The sequence below is a fragment of the Cricetulus griseus genome, chromosome 2 (assembly GCF_003668045.3).
Source record: "Cricetulus griseus strain 17A/GY chromosome 2, alternate assembly CriGri-PICRH-1.0, whole genome shotgun sequence".
NCBI classification, from domain to species: domain Eukaryota; kingdom Metazoa; phylum Chordata; class Mammalia; order Rodentia; family Cricetidae; genus Cricetulus; species Cricetulus griseus.
Window position 1 is genome coordinate 214,272,722 of NC_048595.1, and position 21,994 is coordinate 214,294,715.

General features: G+C 36.6%; 1 protein-coding gene across 7 annotated transcripts in view; it reads left to right on the forward strand.

The window, feature by feature from the left end:
- The window catches only part of LOC100770406 (nucleolar protein 4), a 340,437-nt gene that overhangs the window by 197,305 nt on the left and 121,138 nt on the right, over nucleotides 1-21,994 (forward strand). For all 7 annotated transcript variants that reach the window (XM_035440258.1, XM_035440261.1, XM_035440260.1 and 4 more), the window contains one exon: nucleotides 7,609-7,889. In XM_035440258.1, coding sequence (XP_035296149.1) covers nucleotides 7,609-7,889 — 281 coding nt within the window. The remainder of the gene's footprint in view (nucleotides 1-7,608; nucleotides 7,890-21,994) is intronic.

Below are 21,994 nucleotides of genomic sequence, written 5' to 3' on the forward strand. Positions count from 1 at the left end.
ATCTGAGATGAACTGAAACAATACCAGGTGTCCTGGTTTTTGTTGGGTTAGAAATGATTAGTGCCCAAATGTATTTCACTCATCCCTGCAGTTTCTTCAGGAGTTAAACTTTGAGGGTGTTGATATCTGTCTACCCTTTGTCATATCTGAATTCTGTTATTACTCATCCTAACATATAATAAAAAATTCTTGTAAATGTGCCTATATACTCATGTTAATTTACTGTCCAAAATTTATCAAAGACATGACAGCTTGAAGCAATACCCACATCACATAGTTCTGGTCATTGGGTCCTCACTTTCTTGATTCGGTTCATCTAACTTTCTTGTACAACTCAGGACACCATGGTTAGGGATAACACTACCCATAGTAGACTTATAAATTAAAGATCAAGAAAATATACTACTAACATGCCCATGGCTAATATAATCAAGGCAATCTCTCAATTGAGACTCTCAGATAGCTGGGAACTGTGTCAAGTTGACATCTGGAGTTAAATGAGACAATAGATTTTTCTCAAAAACAAGAGAAATAGTCCACACTAGTAAGACAAATGTTAAGGTTGCTTTTTTTGGTTGGGGAAGCAGTAAAAAGATCAACTGTTTTACAAAATTAAGCAAAACTAACACAAATGTTGATAATCTATTGGAAAACCTATAGCAGAGTATCAAACAGAACTTATGGGGAAAAATGATCACCTAGTAACATGTAAAGATGATAGATAACTAGAAAAACAGTGAAAGTTCAGTGGTAATAATTTTATACTTTCTTAGGACTAGAAAATACCACATTCATGTGACTCATTCCCTTTGGTGCACAGCTCTAATTCTCCCAAGGTGGAAAGAGGAGATGCCTACACTTGTCAATTAATAGTGAAACACTCTACAGCTCTCCCTGCCATTTGACTGCTAACCCACACATGTCACCATCACATGTCACTAAACAATCTCCTGTACCCACAGACACTTGTAATGAGTAATTCACAAAAGCCACCTGCAGCTTCATTTTTGTTATATTCATCTTTTGTATCTAGTGATTATACAGAGAAGGCCTTTTGTCCTGAAAGGAGATGTTTTATTTTTCTTTATGTCTTTAACAATGGGAATATATACTATATACAATTCAGAACTAATTGATATGTTTGCTGACTAATTTATATACACCAGTGGTAGTGAAACCTAGGATAAGAATGAAATACTTGAAAGTAATCAAAGATATTCAGAAAAAGTTTGTAAGTAAAGAATTTACCTCTCGTTTCAAACCATAAATTCTACTGGTGATGAGCAAGCTTCACTATACATGACATAATTAATTTTCTTCATTCAGATGTCAAGCTATTCAGGTACTTGTTGGGTTTATGTCTTAGAGTGAGGTCTTCTCTTTGCCAACAAGAATTATCATAATAACACCTTCCCTTCTGCAAAACAGAACAAGAGATGCTTCAGGTGCCTTTAGAGGACACACCTCCTCACCTGGTTTGTTATTTGTCCTCTATGGAGGATTGCCCCAGGTTCCATACAATACCCAGATTTGATCCAGATAGCCAGGGCACCCTATCTCTGTTTATTGTAATGTGTCCTAGATTCTGCGGAAGAATTAGTGTCATAACATGGTGCGTGCGTGTGTGTGTGTGTGTGTGTGTGTGTGTGTGTGTGTGTGTGTGTAAGTAACATATATCATCAAGTCATAGTGAAAAGATTAAAATGTGTATATACATCATTTTTCATCAGAACCTCAATTCTGTAAAATACTAAACAAGCCAACAGGTCAACTTTAAATACTGTTTTGCAGTTTAGACAATTAGCAAGCCACTGAAAATTATATTAATTTTCATGTAAAACAATGAATCATCTTAGAATTAGGAGATAGCTTTGTCATGGGTCATTTGATAGCTCCTTAGAGGTTGCACAGAGATCAATGGCCTCTCCAGAGACTAGACCGATCTCACTCATGAGTTTCTTCAAGTTCCTTCCCTGGGGGACTTACTAAATCATCATGAAAACAAGAATCTATAGCAAAGTACCCCTAGTTTTTTGAAGTCCACACCTCCAAATGTATCATGCAGGAACTCCTTTTAGCTCTTTGCTGCCTCTGGAGATGCTTGAGAGCAGTTCTGATTTGGATAAACATCAACCAATAGGATTATGCATATGCATGCATCTTTTGTTCTTCAAACTCCCCCTCTTGTCCTAGACATTGCCTGAAACCCAGATGCCATGGTCCCTGTTTTACCTGACTTAAATTGTAACTAAATAATAGTGATTGCCACTTCCTTGGATGTTTGTGATGTTCATCTGGAGATGACTTTATATTAATTTCATCTCTGTATTAATCACATGGTACTCTCAGGAACCAGATACTGTTTTACTCTTGGTTTAATGTTTTATTTTATCTTAAGATCAAAGTTTTATATTGTTTATCTTTGGATTCACCATGCCCAATAGGGTATCTTGTCCACTATGAGTGTTTAATAGAAGTTTGATTATTTTTGGTTTTTATTTTATGTGTATGAGTATTTGTCAACATATATGTATATGCACCATATGTGTGCAATGCCCACAGATGCCAGATGAGGACATTAGCTCCCCTGGAACCTGAGTTACAGAAATTTATGAGCCACTATGTGGGTGCTGGATCTTCTGAAAGGAAGCAAGTGTTCACGCCAAGTGAGTTACTTTGCTAGTCCCTGACAGTACACTTAATAAAAAAATAAATAATCAACATTAGATTTTGTTGATAGGTAAGAATTAACTTCATCATTTAATCATTATTTACATGCCTTGAAGGAGCTACCTTATATCTATGCATTCTCTATATTATCTTCTTAAGTTAAACCTAATTCTTAGAATGAATTAAGGGTTACCAAACAAAAGCAACAAGACCACCTTATTCAGTATTAGTTTAGTTAAAAATTGAAGGCATTATTTTCTCACCCTCAGTAATATCAATTTTATGGTTTAAAAATCAGTGTTCTGTACCTTTCAAGTGTTTTTCATACATGTATTTATTTACCACAGTAAATTTGTCCTTGCTGTGAATATTTTGACTTCAAGCCTTGGCTTCATTTTTCTGTACACAGTCAAGGTTATAATGTCAAATAGTATATAATCCAAAGAAAAATGTACAATGCAAACAAAAGTGACAGACAGATTTTTAGCTTATTTATTTATTTATTTATTTATTTATTTATTTATTTATTATTTTAAACAAGGTTTGGTTTGATAGCCAGGTTTCAACCCATATTCTGGCTGCCTTAGCCTGTCAGGTACTGGATTGTAGATTTTGATGAATATGTTTCCTGTCTTGGGAGTTAGGACATCAGGAGTCAGGCTTTAAATTCTGGTGTTTAAGATAACTAAAGATGTTAGTGAGAATCTCTTGACTCCCACTCTGGTGCAGAGGGGGTTCTGGAGTGAGAAGTGATGTCTGGTCCCACCAGGCACAAACATGGGTCTAAATTTTGCACAGTACTGAGGTTATGGAATATATCTCCAGATATTATGGGTACTTGTACCTGATCTCACTTTGTAGATAGATTCTGAAAGAACTTTGAGACATCCTTTTTCATTGTTTATAAAGTGCTATCTTTTGGAGCAAGATTATCTACATTTGTATTTTGGAACTGAAGTTCATCTTATACCAAGATATATAAAAAATTTTCAAAAATGCATCAAAGAACAGCTTATCCTAAGTTAATAAATGCAATGCATTTAAGGTTAAAAGCAACAAAAAAGAAAAGTCTGCTTAGAGCTCTAAGCATCCAACCCAGATTTTAGGAGTAAGCTTCAAAATATGGAATGTACGGATGAAGTTTTCTTGTTCATTCTCTCAAGCAGCTGATCTAAAGACCACAATGAAGGGATATGGAGAGTGACTAAAAGTCAGACACTTAAGGAGTATTCACACATGCGAATGCAGGCATGAACATACATACATACATACATACATACATACACACACACACACACACAGAGAGAGAGAGAGAGAGAGAGAGAGAGAGAGAGAGAGAGAGAGAGAAAGCACTGTATATACAAATTCACAAATTTGTAGTAAAATATGAACAGTAACACATGTACACTGTAGGCAATTTTTAAAATTTAGTCAGTTTCACTGGTAAAAAGCTAACCACTAAAGTGAATTGCAATTAAAACAACCTCCATGTAAAACACTGATTGGAGTGTTTAAAGCAACCATAGTTTTTCTAGGTCCTTGCTACTTGAGGGTTGGAATGGGGAGTAAAGAAGGAGAAATGATTAGATAGATATATTGCCTTCCACTTGTTATTACAAACTTTCCACAGGAACTAGAGCAAAGCTAACAGGCATGTAAGTCTCCACAACACTAAATCCACTTCATCAAAACTCATCTAAGGACCCATTGAATCCAAACATCTCCCTGCCTTCCCCTTGTCAGTGGATTCCACACCATTGTGTCACCACATTCCACATCCTCATCTGTTGCTAGGTACCCTGAACACCCCTGTTCACACAAGCTCCAAGTGCTGTGCTTTCTTCAGACTTAATACAGACTTGGTTCAGATGCTATGTTACCTAGGTATAATCCTTGAGAAAAGACCCATCAGCCTTGATTTGAGAACCTAGAGCCCCTCCCCTCAACACACTCACACTAAAAATCAAAACACTCTTCTCTCAGTGTAGCAGCCAGTTATTCATATCAGCAGCCAAGGTGGATGGAGCCAACTGCATTGGGTAAGAAAGCAGACGACTCCTTGAAAGGAATAAATTGTGAGTTGGTGAAGATAATCCGAAGAATTTAAGATTTGCTAATGTGGTTGGGTGAGGACAGACAATAAAAATTTTTAATTTATCCTCTATTTAATGTTTATTCAGTGCTCTAGATTGATTTATCTAAATGAAAACCTCTAAAATTTGTTTCAAATGTGATTTTTAAGAACTTTATCATGAAATGTTACCTTTAACCATTTAAATTATGAGATATGTAATTATATCTTATAGAAATAAACAGTTTACTGATTTCTTCTGTAAAACACATTTATTTCCTTAGGAATCAAATATGTAAAGCTATTGAGTTTTGTTACCTTGGTAACATCTGGAATGAACTACTCCATCTAAAAATATTTCTCACATTGCTTATATTTCATATGGGAATTATAATTAAATATATTTACTTGTAAAATATTCTCCCAAATGGTAATTCTCATCCAACCTAATATATAAATAAATTTATCTATGTACTACCTGTATGTCTTGATAGTGGGCTAATTTTTAGCAATAATAGAAATTTGATTTGCTTTATTCTAGCATGGATTTGGCTTAAAACATAAAATGTATTTGGGTTATTCTATATTGGGAAAGCTTTCTTACAGGGGATGTTTGATAGAATTTTAGAGGAGTCTAGTGAACAAAAGTTAGTGCATGTGTTTATAAGTGAAAACAATTATATTTCAATATGTCCATCGTGCTTTAGACTTTCTTTGCATGAAGAAACAACAAAAATAACATATTGTGTATTAGCATAAATGCTTCCATTAGAATAAAATACCACACATTTTCCAAATTACTTTTATAGTTCATTCCCTTTAATTCTGTATTTTAAAATAGGGCACATTTCATTATTAAAATGTTGGTTTTGTTTTCTCAAATAAATAGATATGGAAACTACCATTATATTGTTTGAGGCAATCTCTTGAATATTCCTGCCTAAATGTCCTTTGTTCATAAACCTGTCTTGATTAGAAATATAGTATAATGTAGTATAATTTTTCCAGTTAAGTAAGTTTTAACTTTTTCACAAAACTGCTTTAAATTATTGTTTAAGTCAGTTTATTTAAATTAATGAAGTGCCTTTTATTTGCCTTCCATGCTGGGACCCTTGTGGTCATCCTGGCTGTTCCATTACTCTCCCTGCCCACCCCGGCCTTCACAGATGCAAACTTTGATGGTTTCTGATTCTTGTAACTGATCCCCTCTCAACTTTCCTCCTACTTCCTTCATACCACTGACCTCATAGAAGTCTGAGTAATGCCTTAAAAATAGAATTTTAAAGTCAGGTGTGTAATATGTAGAGAGATATCATCTCATAAAACAAAACCACAACATCAGAATTTTTTCTGTTGCCCTGTCACCTCCTTGTCAATTTCATGTTGTCTCCCCAAACATATCTAAGCATCGAGTGAGGGCCCAGCCCTCTAAAAGACATGCCACTTTCCATCACTCGACTTTTTTCATTCTGTACTTAGTGCTCCCCGAGATCTCTTACATCTGCTTTACCCTAAATGACCTTCTGTCCATGGCTTTGCTCATGCTGACCCCCTTGCAAGGAGGATTCCCAACATGTTCACCTGACAGATGTTCTTTCTCTGTAGGAGTACCATTCATATTCCCATAATCTCAGAAGTCTTTGTTTCTTGCCCTGCATGGTGACTATAGTTGTCTGTATTACATTTGCTTTTGTATTACAATTTCTGTATTACAATTGCTTTTTTGAGTAATTACATTTAATTACTCGTGAGCACACCGGAAGCAGAACCCTCACAGGCTCTGAGGGTTTATTTATATACATATTGGTATAGAGGGTATATTTATATACATATTGGGTATAGAGTAGGCCTAAAAGAGATGTGTTAGATAAATAAATAGACCTGCTTTAGAGTTTCAGTTTGTATTTCTATGACTGGAATTGATCCATTGCAACCTACAAAACAATGCATATTTCAAAACATCTAAAAGTGTGCAAAAATCAAAGTTCATTTTATTCCTCTTATTCATTTGTATTATTATAGTTAAGATCCACTAACACCCTTTTAAAGAAGCAGCTTCTCATTTGTGTTCACTTTTATCTTTCATAGGATAAACAGGAATTTAAAGCATGGTAAATCTGACATAAAAATACAATGTAATTGTTTTATATAAATTTTATCTATGTATTTTCTTTTTATATATTGAAATAAAATTAACCACACTAGCTAGCTTTTCTTATCAATAATTCATGAACCACATTTCCCTATATATTAAAATGAAATATGAGTAAGTATATCATATTCTATTTCTCTTATTAACCTGCTTTTATATTTTAGTAAATGTTTGCCTTTTTGAATAATTTTGCTATTCAAGTCAACACTGGTACACATGTATTTTTAACTTCACAGAACTACACACAAAGATTAACTACACTTAAAAGTCCCTAAACTACACTTTTTGGGACAAAGATTCTGAGTGGTTTTCATATGTTTTTACTCAACACTTGGGAAGCATGTATCAGTGTATCCGCCTGGATAGGAGCTGCCATGCATTAGGGAATTGCCCTCAAGTCTGGATATCCTTAATGGAGGAGTCAAATCAGTTTACAAAAACAGTTGGTAACTATCTCATTCTTTTTGTTAAATTGATTTTTCTTTCACATTGCTTTAGATGCTGAACTATTTTCTTTATTTGATATCATGTTTGTGTTTAAGTGTGTTTACTAGATTAAAAATAATTGCTGCCTCAAGATAAGGTTACCAAGTAGTTAAATTACATTTATGAATAAAATCAGAGGCATATTGCTGCACATCTATGAGAACTTGGTTGACACTAGTTGGAGATGATCTAGCATATTACTTAACCTTCACATCTTTCTTCCCGACAGATGACTCTGCTGCAGAGAGCTTTAATGGCAATGAGACTCTGGGGCACAGCTCAGTTGCTTCAGGAGGAGCTCATGGCAGGGAGACAGGGGACTCCAGCAGTGATGGCAAAACTGGGCTGGAGCAAGAACAGCCACTGAACCTGAGCGACAGCCCCCTCTCTGGGCAGCTGGCTTCAGAATACAGGATAGATGACCAAGGCAGTAATGGGAAAAGCAAGTATAAGAACCTTCTAATCTCTGACCTCAAGATGGAAAGAGAAGCAAGAGAAAATGGAAGCAAGGTAAGATTATATTACAATAAATTGATGGTTTTTACGCTGGTCATTAATATCAAGACAAAGCACACATGCACCTTACTAATAAACTCATAACCATGCATCATGTGTGTTCACAAAACATTATGTCAGGAGCAACACAGCCAAGTGAAACGTGTCTCAGTGATGTGGGTATTATTTGAAACAGGAATTGTTTGATTTAATGCATTTCATTTCTGTAATCTACTTACAGATCAGTCAGTCCCTGGGAATTTGCCAAGTACAAGAATGAAAAGTTTAGTCTCAGTTCATAATTTTGAACAATAATAGCATCACTTTCTCATTTCTCTAGATTGGCTAGGTGAATGGGCAGTAAAATTTCAATTAAATTCTCTGGTTTGCTTTGGAGACCTGGGGGCTTCATCACTAATTTGCTTTAGGGATGCCACAGAGCTATGAAGTGTCAGTGTCCAAGTTGGAATTTGTAGTTTAAATATGTACAGAAGGATGTAATGGATCCCAAATCTATTTCAGACATAATATCTAATTTCTAGGTGATTTATGCTAAGTACATTGCAACTTCTGTATATAGGTTATTACTTAAAACACTTTAATCTTTGAAAGTGTCCACACTGGAAATTCTGCTGTGCTCATTTTAAAGAATCAATTTCTTCTATAAATGTCAGTCATCTTGTTAGTATATTAGTCCAGTTCATCAATTTGTGCTGCAGAGGGGATATCCAGCTGTCATTAGAGGATATAAAACACAGTCATTGTCAAATGTAGAGCATTTTGGCTAGAACTGAGAATTTTACAGAATTCTTCTTTTTGATGTCCTTGATTCATCCAGACCTTAAACATCTAGTTGTGCATCTGGCTTTTGACATAAATCCTATAAGCAAAATGTCTCAACCTGGACTAATTTTTTAATTTGAAAAGGCCCCATGGTTCTGAAATTGGCTCTATTTAAATCTCCCCCTTGCCCAAGGGTGTGTTGTTTTATCCTCTTTCAGGGGAGTCACTTGACATTACAAGACACTTAAGCTCTTCTTCCTGAGGGAGACTGCTACTACTTTTGCTCTGGTAAATGCATAGATATATTCTTTGGTGGTTCAAAGTTAGATCACACAGTACAAGAGGTATTCTACTTGCTATCATTTGAAGCATTGTATACAACTTATAGGATATAATGACACGTTTTCTTCATTCTGTAGTACCCTGCCTTTTAAAAGCCAGGATAACTACAAAACATTTGTAAGAATACAAATAGGACAGATTACTTGTCATCATGAGAATTCTGAATTTTCAGAGTTGGGACTCTAGGCCTCCATAAGCTTCTTCAAGTTCAGGAGCTGTTGATCAACTCCAGTGGTTATTTTACAACCATCTTCATGAAGTTAAAGTTTTTCTAATTCAACACTGAGCTTTTTAAATGTATCTTTACTTCTCTAAAATAAAGACATAACAAAAAGAATAAAAAAATGGCAGAGCTTTAGCTCCCTTTTCCAATATAGCCTCAAATACATTTGTTAAATTGTACTTTTTTTTTCCTTTTTTATTTAAATTAGAATCAAGATTGTTTTACATGACAATCCCAGTTCCCTCTCCCTCCTCTCCTTCCCTGCCCTACCCCCCCATCCCCTTTCTGCTTCCTAGGGAAGGTGAGGCCTTCCATGGGGATCTTCAAAGTCTGTCATATCATTTGGCACAGGACCTAGACCCTCTCCTATGTGTCTAGGCTGAGAGAGTATCCCTCTGTGTGGAGTGGGCTCCCAAAGGCCATTCATGTACTAGGGATAAATACGGATACACTACCAGAGGCCCCATAGAATAACCAGACCTCCAAACTGACATCCTCATTCAAGGGGTCTGGATCAGTCCTCTTCTGGTTTCCCAGCTACCATTCTGGAGACCCTGAGAAACCCCTTGTTCAAGTCAGCTGTTTCTGTGGGTTTCTCCAGCCTGGTCTTGACCACTTTGCTCATCACTCCTCCCTCTCTGCACTGGATTCCAGAGTTCACCTCAGTGTTTAGCTATGAGTGTCTGCTTCTGCTTCAATCAGCTACTGGATGAAGGCCTTTTTATTTTTTTATTAGCAAGAAAATTATTTTACATGTCAATCCCAGGTCCCTCTCCATCTCCACTTCACTTGTCACCCCAACTAATGCCCTACCCATCCCATACCCTTTCTGCTCCCCAGGAAGGGTGAGGCCTTCCATAGGGGTCTTCAAAGTCTGTCATATTCATTGAGATAGGGCCTAGGCCAACCCCTTGTGTCTAGGCTCAGGGAGTATCCTTCCATGTGGGATGGGCTCCTAAAGTGCATTCCTATGCTAGGGATAAGTACTGATCCACTACAAGAGGCCCCATTGATTTCCAAGGTCTCCTCACTGACGCCTACATTCAGGAGGTCTGGACCCTTTTGCTCATCAGTTTTCCTTCTCTGCATCTGTTTCAGTTCAGTTCAAGGTTTAGCTGTGGGGTCTGCTTCTACTTCCACCAGCTGCTGGATGAGGGCTATGCGATGGCATATGAATTAGTCATCAATTTCATTATCAGGAGAGGGCATTTAAGGTAGCCTCTCCTCCATTGCTTAGATTGTTAGTTGATGCCATCTTTGTAGCTCTCTAGACATTTCCCTAGACCCTGATTTCTCTTTAAACCTATAATGTCTCCCTATTATATTATCTCTTATCTTGCTCTCTTCTGTTCTTCCCCCAACTCAACTTCCCTGTCCCATCATGTCTTCCTCACCCTTCCTCTTCTCCCCTTTCTCATTCTCCAAGTTCCCTCCCCCCTTCCCCATGTTCCCAATTTTCTCGGGAGATCTTGTCCCTTTCCCCTTCTCCAGGGGACCATGTATGTCTCTCTTAGGGGCCTCCTTGTTTACCAGCCTCTCTGGCAGTCTAGTCTGCAGGCTGGCAATCCTTTACTCTATGTTTAAAATCCACATATGAGTGAGTACATACAATGCCTGTCTTTTTGTGACTGGGTTACCTCGCTCAGAATGGTTTCTTCTAGTTCCATCCATTTACCTGTGAATTTCATGATTTCATTGCCCTTTTTCCACTGAGTAGTACTCATTGTATATATGTACCACATTTTTTTCTATCCATTCTTTAGTCGAGGGCCATCTAGGCTGTTTCCAGTTTCTGGCTATTACAAATAATGCTGCTATGAACATAGTTGAACAGATGTCCTTGTTGTAAGAATGTGCTTCTTTTGGGTATGTGCCTAAGAGTGGAATTGCTGGATCTTCTAGTAGACTGATTCCCATTTTCCTGAGGAATTGCCATACAGATTTCCAAAATGGCTGTACTTGTTGGCACTCCCACCAGCAGAGGAGGAGTGTTCCCCTTTCTCCACAACCTCTCCAGCATTAACTGTCATTGTTGTTTTTGATTTTAGACATTCTGAAATGTGTAAGATGGTATCTCAGAGTTGTTTTGATTTGCATTTCCCTGATGGCTAAGAATGTTGCACACTTTCTTATGTGTCTTTCAGCCATTTTAGATTCCTCTATTGAGAAATGTCTATTTAGTTCTGAACCCCTCTTTGTAGTTGGATCATTTGGTGTTTTGCAGACTAGTTTTCTTGAGTTCTTTGTAAATTTTGGAGATCAGCCCTCTGTTGATTGTGGAGTTGTTGAATATCTTTTCCTAATCCATGGGCTGTTATTTTGTCTTGTTGATTATGCCATTTGCCTTACAAAAACTTCTCAGTTTCAGGAGGTCCCATTTATTAATTGTGGATCTCAGTGTCTGTGCTACTGGTGCTATGTTCAGGAAGCAGTCTCCTGTACCAATTCTTTCAAGGGTATTTCCTACTTTGTCTTCTAATAAACTCAATGTGGCTGCTGGGTTTATGTTGAGGTCTTTGATCCATTTAGACTTGTGCATGGCAATAGACATGGATCTATCTGCAGTCTTCTACATGCCAGCATTCAGTTATGCCAGCAACATTTGTTGAAGATGCTTTCATTATTCCATTGTACAGCTTTAGCTTCTTTGTCAAAAATCAGGCATTCATAGGTGTGTGGGTTAATATTAGTGTTTTCAACTTGATTCCATTGGTCTACCTGTCTATTTTTGTGCCAATTCCAACCTGTTTTCAGGACTATAGCTCTATAATAGAGATTGCAATCCAGAATGTTGATGCCTCCAGAAGTTCTTTTATTGTACAGGTTTGTTTTGGCTATCGTGGGTCTTGTTTTTCCATATAAAGCTGAGAATTGTTTTTTCAAGTTCTGTGAAGAATTGTGCTGGGATTTTGGTGGCGATTGCATTGAATCTGTAGATTGCTTTTGGCAAGATTGCCATTTTTCTATGTTGATCTTACCTGTCTAAGAACATCAGACATCCTTCCATTTTCTGCTATCTTCTTTAATTTATTTCTTTAAAGACTCAAAATTCTTATGATACTTTCATTGTTTTGGTTAATGTTACTCAAAGGTATTTTTTGTCATTTGTGGCAATTGTAAAGGGTGATGTTTCTCTGATTTCTTTCTCAGCACATTTATCATCCATAGAAAGTAGGACTACTGATTTTTTGAGTTAATCATGTATCCTTCCACTTTTCTGAAGGTGTTTATCAGCTGTAGGAGTTTCCTGGTAGAGTTTTTCGGTTCACTTATATAGACTATCATATCATCTGCAAACAATGAAAGCTTGAATTCTTCCTTTCCAATTTGTATCCCCTTGATCTCCTTTTGTTGTCTTACTCCTCTAGCTAGAACTCCAAGGACAATATTGAAGAGATATGGAGAGAGTGGACATCCTTGTCTTGTTCCTGATTTTAGGGGAATAGTTTGAGTTTCTCTCCATTTAATTTGATGTTGGCTGTTGGCTTACTGTATTTTGTTTTTATTATGTTCAGGTATGTTCCCGTTAGTCCTAATCTCTCCAGGACCTTTATCAAGAAGGGATGTTGCATTTTGTCAAAGGCTTTTTCAGCATCTAGTGATATGATCATGTGGTTTTTCTTCTTAGTTGGTTTATATGGTGGATTACATTGACAGATTTTCGAATGTTGAACCAACCCTGCATCCCAGGGATGAAGCCTACTTAATCATGGTGGCTGATTTTTCTGATATGTTCTTGGATTAGGTTTGCCAGTATTTCATTGAGTATTTTTGCATCTATGTTCATGAGGGATATTGGTCTGTAGTTCTCTTTCTTAGTTGTGTCTTTGTGTGGCTTGGGTGTGGCTTTGGTACCAAGCCTTGTAAAAAGAGTTTGGCAACAAACCTTCTGTTTCTTTTGTGTGGAATAATTTGAGGAGTATTGGTATTAGCACTTCTTTGAATTTCTGGTGGAATTCTGCACTGAAGCCATCTGGCACTAGGCTTTTTTGTTTGAGAGACTTTTGATGACTGCTTCCATTTCCTTAGGGGTTAAAGGTCTGTTTAAGTTGCTTATCTGTTTTTGATTCAATTTTGGTGATATCTGTCCTGAAAATGGTCCATTTCCTTTAAATTTTCATATTTTGCAGAGTACTGGTTTTCAAAGTATGATCTGATGATTCTCTGGATTTCCTCAGTGTCCCTTGTTATGTCCCCCTTTTCATTTCTGATTTTGATAATTTACATGTTCTCTCTCTGCCTTTTGGTTAGTTTGGATAAAGGTTTGTCTATCTTGTTGATTTTCTGGAAGAACCATCTCTTTGTTACATTGATTCTTCGAATTGTTTTATTTGTTTTGACTTTATTGATTTCTGTCCTCAGTTTGATTATTTCCTGGTAACTACTCCTCCGGGGTGAATTTACTTCCATTTGTTCTAGAGCTTTCAACTGTGATGTCAACTCTCTGGTGTGACTATTCTCTAGTTTCTTCATGTGAGCAATTGGAGCTATGAATTTTCCTCTTAGTACTGCTTTCAAAGTGTCCTATAACTTTGGGTATGTTTGTCTTCATCTTTATTGAGTTCTAGGAAGTCTTTAATTTCTTTCTTTATTTCTTCCTTGACCCAGGAATGGTGCAATTGTGTGTTGTTCAATTTCCATGAGTTGGTAGGTTTCTGCAATTTGTGTTGTTTTTGAATTCTAACTTTAAAGCATGGTGGTCTGATAAGACACAGGGGATTATTCCATTTTTTTTTGTACCTGTTGAGGTTTGCTCTGTTGCCGATTATGTGGTTGATTTTTGAGAAGGTTCCATGTGATGCTGAAAAGAAGGTATATTCTTTTGTGTTTGGGTGGAAAGTTCTATAGATGTCTGTTAATCCCAATTGGGTCATAACTTCTGTTAGTGGCTTTGTCTCTTTGTTAAGTTTCTGTCTGGTAGTCCTGTCCAGTGGTGAGAGTGGGGTGTTGAAGTCCCCACTATAACTGTATGAGGTCTTATTTGTGATTTGATTTTTAATAATGTTTCTTTTACGAATGTTGGTGCCTTTGTATTTGGGGCATAGATGTTTAGAATTGAGACTTCTTCCTGATGGATTTTCCAGTGATGAATATGAAATGATCTTCTTCATCTCTTTTAATTGATTTTAGTTTGAAGTCTAACTTGTTAGATACTAGGATAGCTGCCTGAGCTCGTTTCTTGGGTCCATTTGATTAGAATATCTTATCCCAATCCTTTCCTCTGTGGTAATGTCTGTCTTTCAATTTGAGGTGTGTTTCTTGTACACAGCAGAAGAATGGATTCTGTCTTCGTATCCAATCTGTTAGCCTTCGTCTTGTGTCTTTTTTTTTTTTTTTTTTTTTTTTTTGGTTTTTTGAGACAGAGTGTCTCTGTGGCTTTGGAAGCTGTCCTGGAACTAGATCTTGCAGACAAGGCTGGTCTCAAACTAATAGAGATCCACCTACCTCTGCCTCCCGAGTGCTGGGATTAAAGACATGTGCCACCAATGCCCGGCAGCCTGTGTCTTTTTATAGGCGAGTTAAGACCATTAATATTGAGGGATATTAAGGTCCATTGAGTGTTTATTCTTGTTTGTTTTTTATTTGTTGGTAGTGGTATCTTACGTGGATTTACCCTGCTTTTTATTTTGGGTTTTCATAAAGTGTGATTATCTATTGCCTATGCTTTTGTTAGTGTAGTTAATTTCCTTAGGTTGGAGTTTTCCTTCCAATATTTTCTGTAGGGCTTGATTAGTGGTTGCATATTGTTTAAATCTGGTTTTGTCATGGAATATCTTGTTTTCTACATTTATGGTGATTGAAAGATTTGTTGGGTATAGTAGTCTGGGCTGGTATCCGTGTTCTCTCAGAGTTGGTAAAATATCTATCCAGGTTTTTCTGGCTTTCAGAGTTTGCATGGAGAAGTCTGGTTTAATTCTGATAGAAGTTTGCCTTTATATTTTACTTGGACTTTTTCCTTTGCTCCTCTTAATATTCTTTCTTTATTCTGTACATTTGGTGTTTTAATTATTATGTGTTGAGGGGACTTTCTTTTGTGGTCCACTCTATTTGGCATTCTGTAGGCTTCTTGTATTTTCATTGTCATGTCCTTCTTAAGGTTCTTCTATGATTTTGTTGAGTATGTTTTCTGCATCTTTGAGTTGGGTTTCTTCACCTTCTTCTATATCTATTATACTTAGGTTTGGTCTTTACACAGTGTCCCATATTTCCAGGATATTTTATGTTAAGGTTTTGTTGAACTTAAGATTTTCTTTGCTTGATGAATTTATTTCCTCTAGTTTATCTTCAGCATATGAGATTCTGTCTTCCATCTCTTGTATTCTGTTGGTTATGCTTGCATCTGTGGTTCCTGATTTGACCCCTTTGCTCATCACTCCTCCCTCTCTGCAACTTAATTCCAGAGTTTAGCTCAGTATTTAGCTATGGGTGTCTGCTTCTGCTTCCATCATCTACTGGATGAAGGCTTTTTCATGTCACTTATTTGGTTTCAATCTTCTTTGAGATGTGGATCCTTCGGGTTCTAAACATGCCATAACATCAGTATCTGATGCTTGAAAGGGTATATTACCTTTGATAATCTTGACCACATGACTATCAATCAGGATCTGCCATTTTTTGTTCATAGTATGCCTTTCCTCACAGGGAAGATGCATGCCATAAAAATGGATAGATTTTGTCTCAAATACACTCAGTAATTAACATGAATTTTCTAAATGCAACCTCATTTTTCAGATAAACAAAGCTCAATGCAAAGCAGTCTTTGTAAGGATGTTGTGTCCACTTCTGGTTCCCTGTGACTTTTGTTTCTTTTGTGATTCTTACATTGACTATAGCTGGTCCATTCACATTTTACTAACCTTTCTTGGAAACAACCATCTTCTTGGCTCACTTTTTGGCTCCTGGTTAAGTCACTTGTTCTTGCTAACTTTTTGGTGCTGTTTAGAGAACCAAAAGACAAACTGTTCTTTATATGGTCTGTGTTTAATGAATCGTATGTCTAGAATTATCCTTGGTTTAGTCAGTTCCCTCTTAGTCATTGTTACCTGAGAAATTGTGCTAATTAAAGCATATTAGCAATAGTAGGTATTAGATTTTTCCTGAGCATAGATTTTAGGTGTTGTTACCACACACATAACTTTGTGAAAGTAGCAAGTGGGTAATACTGCTTAATTATTTCTCTTAATTTGTTGCAATCTGTATGTGGAAACTCAGTATGGAGGCATATGCCTTAAATGTCTCAGGAGCATGAGGCAGGAATATCACAAGGTTGAGGTTAGTTTGAGCCACAAAGTGAGACCCAGTCTCAAAAAGTCATAGACAAAAGTGATCATAATAGACATGTCATGTTTATACAATTAAAACACTTAGTACATGCTCAGGAGTAGATGAGGTAGCAAAAGCAACTCACAGAAGTTCCAGACTTCTTTCTAAGACCCTTAATCTATAGTTATAAAAGATGATAGCGCCAGGCGTTGGTGGCACACGCTTTTAATCCCAGCACATGGGAGGCAGGGGCAGGCAGATCTCTGTGAGTTCGAGGCCAGCCTGGTCTCCAGAGCAAGTGCCAGGATAGGCTCCAAAAGCTACACAGAGAAATCCTGTCTCAACACCCCCCCCAAAAAAAAATAAAAGATGATAGGGTGAAATGATTATCTTTATGATTAATTTTATGTGTATGTGTGAATGCCTGTGTGCATATACATGTACCAAATCCATGCAGTGCCCACAAAGGCCAGAAGAGAGCATTGGTTCCTGTGGAACTGGGATCGAAGTTCCTTGTGAGCTGTTATGTGTGTGGGTGCTGGGAACTGAGCTATTCTCCTCTGCAAGGGCAGCAAATGGTCCAACTGCTGAGCCATTTCTCAAGCCCTGGAAGGTTTTTTTTCACAAGTTCAGATGAGTATCTATTCCTATGCTAAAACAGTATCAGTTCAAATTAGGAAAAACTGTTTGTATTGGAGTAAACTCAAACTTGCTGCTTACAGGAAGGAAGGGATTGTAGGATTGTCATTTTCCCCCCTCAGGAGTTTCTTGCTAGATACCATAAATGGCCTTAATTCAGACAGAGGAAGATAGTGGTCTTAGGAGCCACTGCTCATTCTGAACAAGGGATGACTTCCTAATATTTGAAGAAGCCCTGGTCATTATTATTCAAGAAAAATGATATGCATAGTATTTATTTCCCAAATATTTGAAGATTCTGCCTCCGAAGTAATATTAGAGAAAACAAAAGTATATGAGTGAACAAAGTAGGCTGCCTTCAGCTCATGACCCAGCAGAACAGGACACATGTCTGGCCACAGCTGATCTTCTAAGTGACGCAAGTGAAATAAGTGGAATGGAATGAGAGTGCGTCCAGGGACAGGGTGATGCTTAAAGATGACTCTACGAGTGATTGTTCTAGAGAGGGGCATGGAAAGGCAAATGAAGACTTCTAGTGAGGAGGACGGGTTAAGCAGTGGGTGGAACCTGTTTTCAGCATACATATGCTGGCTTAGAGATTTTCCAGAAACATAGAATGGCTAAAATCCCTTAACCAAAATTTTAGGGCATTTTAAGACTTTGGATTATGTTTATTACAGTTAACTATGATAAAGCTGCCTTTAACCTGGTGGTTCCTAAAGATTATTCTGGCAACATTGTAGTGGATGAGTAAGATAGGAACTAGAAAGGAGAGAAGGAAGCCTGGTTACAGAGCTATTACAGTTACATGGAAACTGGAGTCAAGTAAATAAATAGCAGTAGGAACGGAAAACAGAGATAGTAAAAAAATGAACTCCTTATTTTTCTGTTTTTTGTTTTTAGTGTATGGGTGGTGTGTGTGTGTGTGTCTGTGTGTTGTGAATGTGTATGTGTTGTGCACATGTATGTGTGTTGCACATATATGTATGTGGAGTTTGTGTGTATATACCCATCTGCATGTGCTAGATTTTGTCTGGAAATACCTTTCTGCAGTTAGAATCTATATATGAAATATTCTAAGGTTTGTGGTTTTCAATCAGCTTTAATTTACCCTTGCACTATCAAAAGAATTTTGTTCTAAACGTTGTTCCATCAGCATTACCTTATAGATTCTCATAGAATTTTCTATCACTTTTGTGAAACCTTAGGTAATTATACAACCACCAATTTCTCTGTTTGTTGAAGGGATCTAAAAACTTAATAGGGTAGAAACAACAAGAAACTTATATTTATTAGTTTAATGCTGACCTATTTCATAGTTTTATTGAGAATAATATCAAATAAAATGATTTATAAGCATTCAAAGGCTTGAACAGTGCATAGAGATTCTTGGAAAGCAGAGCTGAATTGGAGGATACTTTTTAACTGATTGCTTATTATTATGCAAATTCACTCAGTAGACCAGAAAGAAATCACATTAACCAATCTAAATACAAGATTTATTGCACCAAAAGTATTTAGGTGGTATTTGTTTTCTTTGCTCATGGCCACAGTTTAAGGGGCAAGTTAATAACATTAAAATTCAGAACTGAGAAGAAATGACAATGATCCTGGAAAATGAGTCCCATGAGGAAATGTAGGGAACCAGCGACACAGGGAAAGAAAATGCAATAAATCATAAACTTAGCGCTTGTCCTAGTCTAAAAATTATTAATTGTTGGAACTGAAAATGAATCCAGAATTCTAATGGAGGGAAATATAGAACTCTAGAAATGCCGAAGGGTTGGGATTTAATTGTTATTTTTCTAATTTTGAGTATTGGTAGCCTAGTCACATTTTACATAATGTGGTAAAATATTCTAATGCAATCTCACAAGAATAATGTCTCAATAATAACTGCTGTTACATGTAATAGCATATTTATACTATACTCATATCAAGCAGGGCTTGTGATTACTGTTTTGTGCCTAATATGTAGTCTTGGTTATAATGTTCAGGCTCAGGTCCCAGGATGTTTCTATTTTTACTTTATTTAATGGTGTTTCTTTCCTCCCACATGTTCCTTGCCATATTTTCTCAATTAATTTTTCATTTATTTTTCACCAATGAATGTTACCATTTAAATTAAAGACCATGAAATATTAATTATAGTTACCATGAAAATTTATATACATTTTTCCAGCTATGAATAGAAGAATTCAAGCAATGACCTATCTTAAATGACTTATCTTTGAAATGTTAGTAGCTGTGATGCTTTGACATTTGTAATTAGATTGCCTTTGCTTGTAGGCAGTCTAATGTATTATTGGTTAAAATTAATGATTTTAATAGCATACTTTTTGGTGTTGTGTAGCAATGTTTGTAATTGTTTAGGATAGAAATAACAGTGTATATTCTTTTTCACAATATCAACAACTGAAGTAGCTCATACTTGGCACTGTCTTGGTTGCTAGAAAAAACAAGTTTAGGAATTTTCATTTGACCAGGATGGTGAACACATATTTTTCTTTAGCATGGAAAATGATATGTATGAGAGAATATCATCTGGGCCTACTAGCCATGTCTTGGATGAATTCTGAATAATTTTTTTTATTTTGTTCAATTTGTGTGTAGTGCAATGGCATGCCAGGGCTAGTGTGTGGACTCAGAGATGGAATTCTGGTAGCCAGATATTGGACATAGATGCCTTTACTTATGCAGTCATCTTGCCCACCCTTAGATTGGTTCTTAATAATTAAATAATGGTTAGCCTCTTGGTGGCAAAAGGGCAATTTCAAGGAAAAGGGACTAGATGAAAACAGCCTCAGGGAAGAACAATGATGATGGACAGGAAGCAGTGAATCACAGGCAGATAGGTCAGGAGAGGACAGCACATTGACTGAGGGAAACTTCCAGAGCCTTTGGAACACGGTAGAGGGGAAGGTGTTGCATGACAGGAAGAGAGTGTGGGCAGACTGGACTTTGAGGTGGATTGCACAGGCATCTCTGCTATAAAAGTGACTTTAAGTGACACTAGAAGAATGAAGAAGACTGTTAATAGGATGAGGGTTTCATGGAGTGATGTGGGATAAGATGAAATGAGATCCAAGAACTATTTAGAAAAATAAATACATTATATAGGAGATACAGGAATTAAATTACATTGATAGCCACAGAGTAATGGGAGTATTAGGTCTGCTACTGGTGTACTATGTCAACAGTAATAAGGATGATTTTTGTATAAGGTTTCATAGTCAAACCTCTAATCACTGTCATGGTGAGAATAGAAGGTACATATTACCTGCTGTGTTTATAGGAAGAGAAATTGAAACCAACCAGATTGTAAATAATTTGACTTAATTGTCAATTACACAATTAAGCGATGAAGCTCAGTGTTGAAAACTGTTCTTCTGCTTCTGTAAGCACCGAGTGGGTATTGGGTTCTGAATCTGGATCTGCTGGAAGAGTAACCAGTGTTCTCACACTCTGATCCATCTCTACACCACCAGGCCCCTTTAAAAGGTTAGTGTGGGGTTGGCATGATGGCCCTGTATGAGAGGAATGTTCTGCCAAGTTTAAGAATCTGTGGAAGGACAGAACCAACTCAAGTCATTTGTCCTCTGACTTCTACACAACATAGTTGTGCCTATAAACACACACACACACACACACACACACACACACACATACAGATACACAATGTAATAAAAAGTCACTGTTGCCCTGCTTACCCTCACGTGTCCTTAGTTTCTCCAATATTCCAATGTGATTACAAGAAACGGGATGGGGAGCAATTTTCTAAGTGTCTCCTGTCCATATCCAGCACTCTCAGTCATCACATATTTGTATGGTAAACCAGAGTCTTCTATAATTCATGTCCTGAAAAGTGCAAGGTGAATGAGATTTGTAATTCTGCCTGTGCAACAAAACATGTCCTCTGGCTTCCTTTTTAAACATGCAAGAGTTCAGTGAGGTCAATAAACTACCCAAGTGGCCCTTAATCAGTCGTGTCTTGCATTCTTCACTAATGTAACTAAAGTTATAAGGTACTTTTGTGTTTTACCAAGACACAAAATTGGACCAACCATTAGATTTCTTTTTATTTCATAGTTTAAAATAGTCTTATTTTAAATAATTTTATGCTTAATAATAATTGATATTCTTGTGTGATTTTAATCATGGTTTGTGTGATGTGTGTGTAGATGTGCTTTATGAATTGTGCTCATTCTTAGAAATAAGGTCAAATGGTTAAAAATATCCTTCCATTCTATAGGCATCTTGGCAACAGTAACAGAGTTTTAAGATAGAAAAATAAAATTCTTTAGTTTTAATAATCTGAAAAGATTTGTACATTTCTCAGAAGAATTGGTATTATTAGCACTCATTGGAAAAATACTAACCTAAATTTGAGAAAAGAAAAAAGGAAGAAAAGTGAAAACCATATTACTAAACCTATTTATTCCAACTCTCTTAATGTAAGGATTTACACTCTTAGTAATATTAAACATTAAAGAATCAGTGTTAAAGGGCACATCTGAAGGCAGTTGTTAGCATCATTATTATTGGGATTGTTTAAACTTTTTTATTATTAATGTGTGCCACAGATGTATGTGGAGGTCAGAGTAAATTTGTGTAATTTATTCTCTGCTTATTTTACATGGGTTCCAGGTCATAAATTCACGTCCTCAGGCTTGAAAGGCAAGCACTATTGTCAATGGAGGCATCTCACAGGCCCCTATTGTCATGTATTGTATATTTTTGAAATGTTGTAGACATTGAAGTTAGTCGTGCTTAACAGACTCAGAAACATGAACTAATTAACTTGTTCCAGGAACCAATAATGAATGTAGAATGTTCTGGGTTCTTACAATAGATAGGAAACTACTTAAAG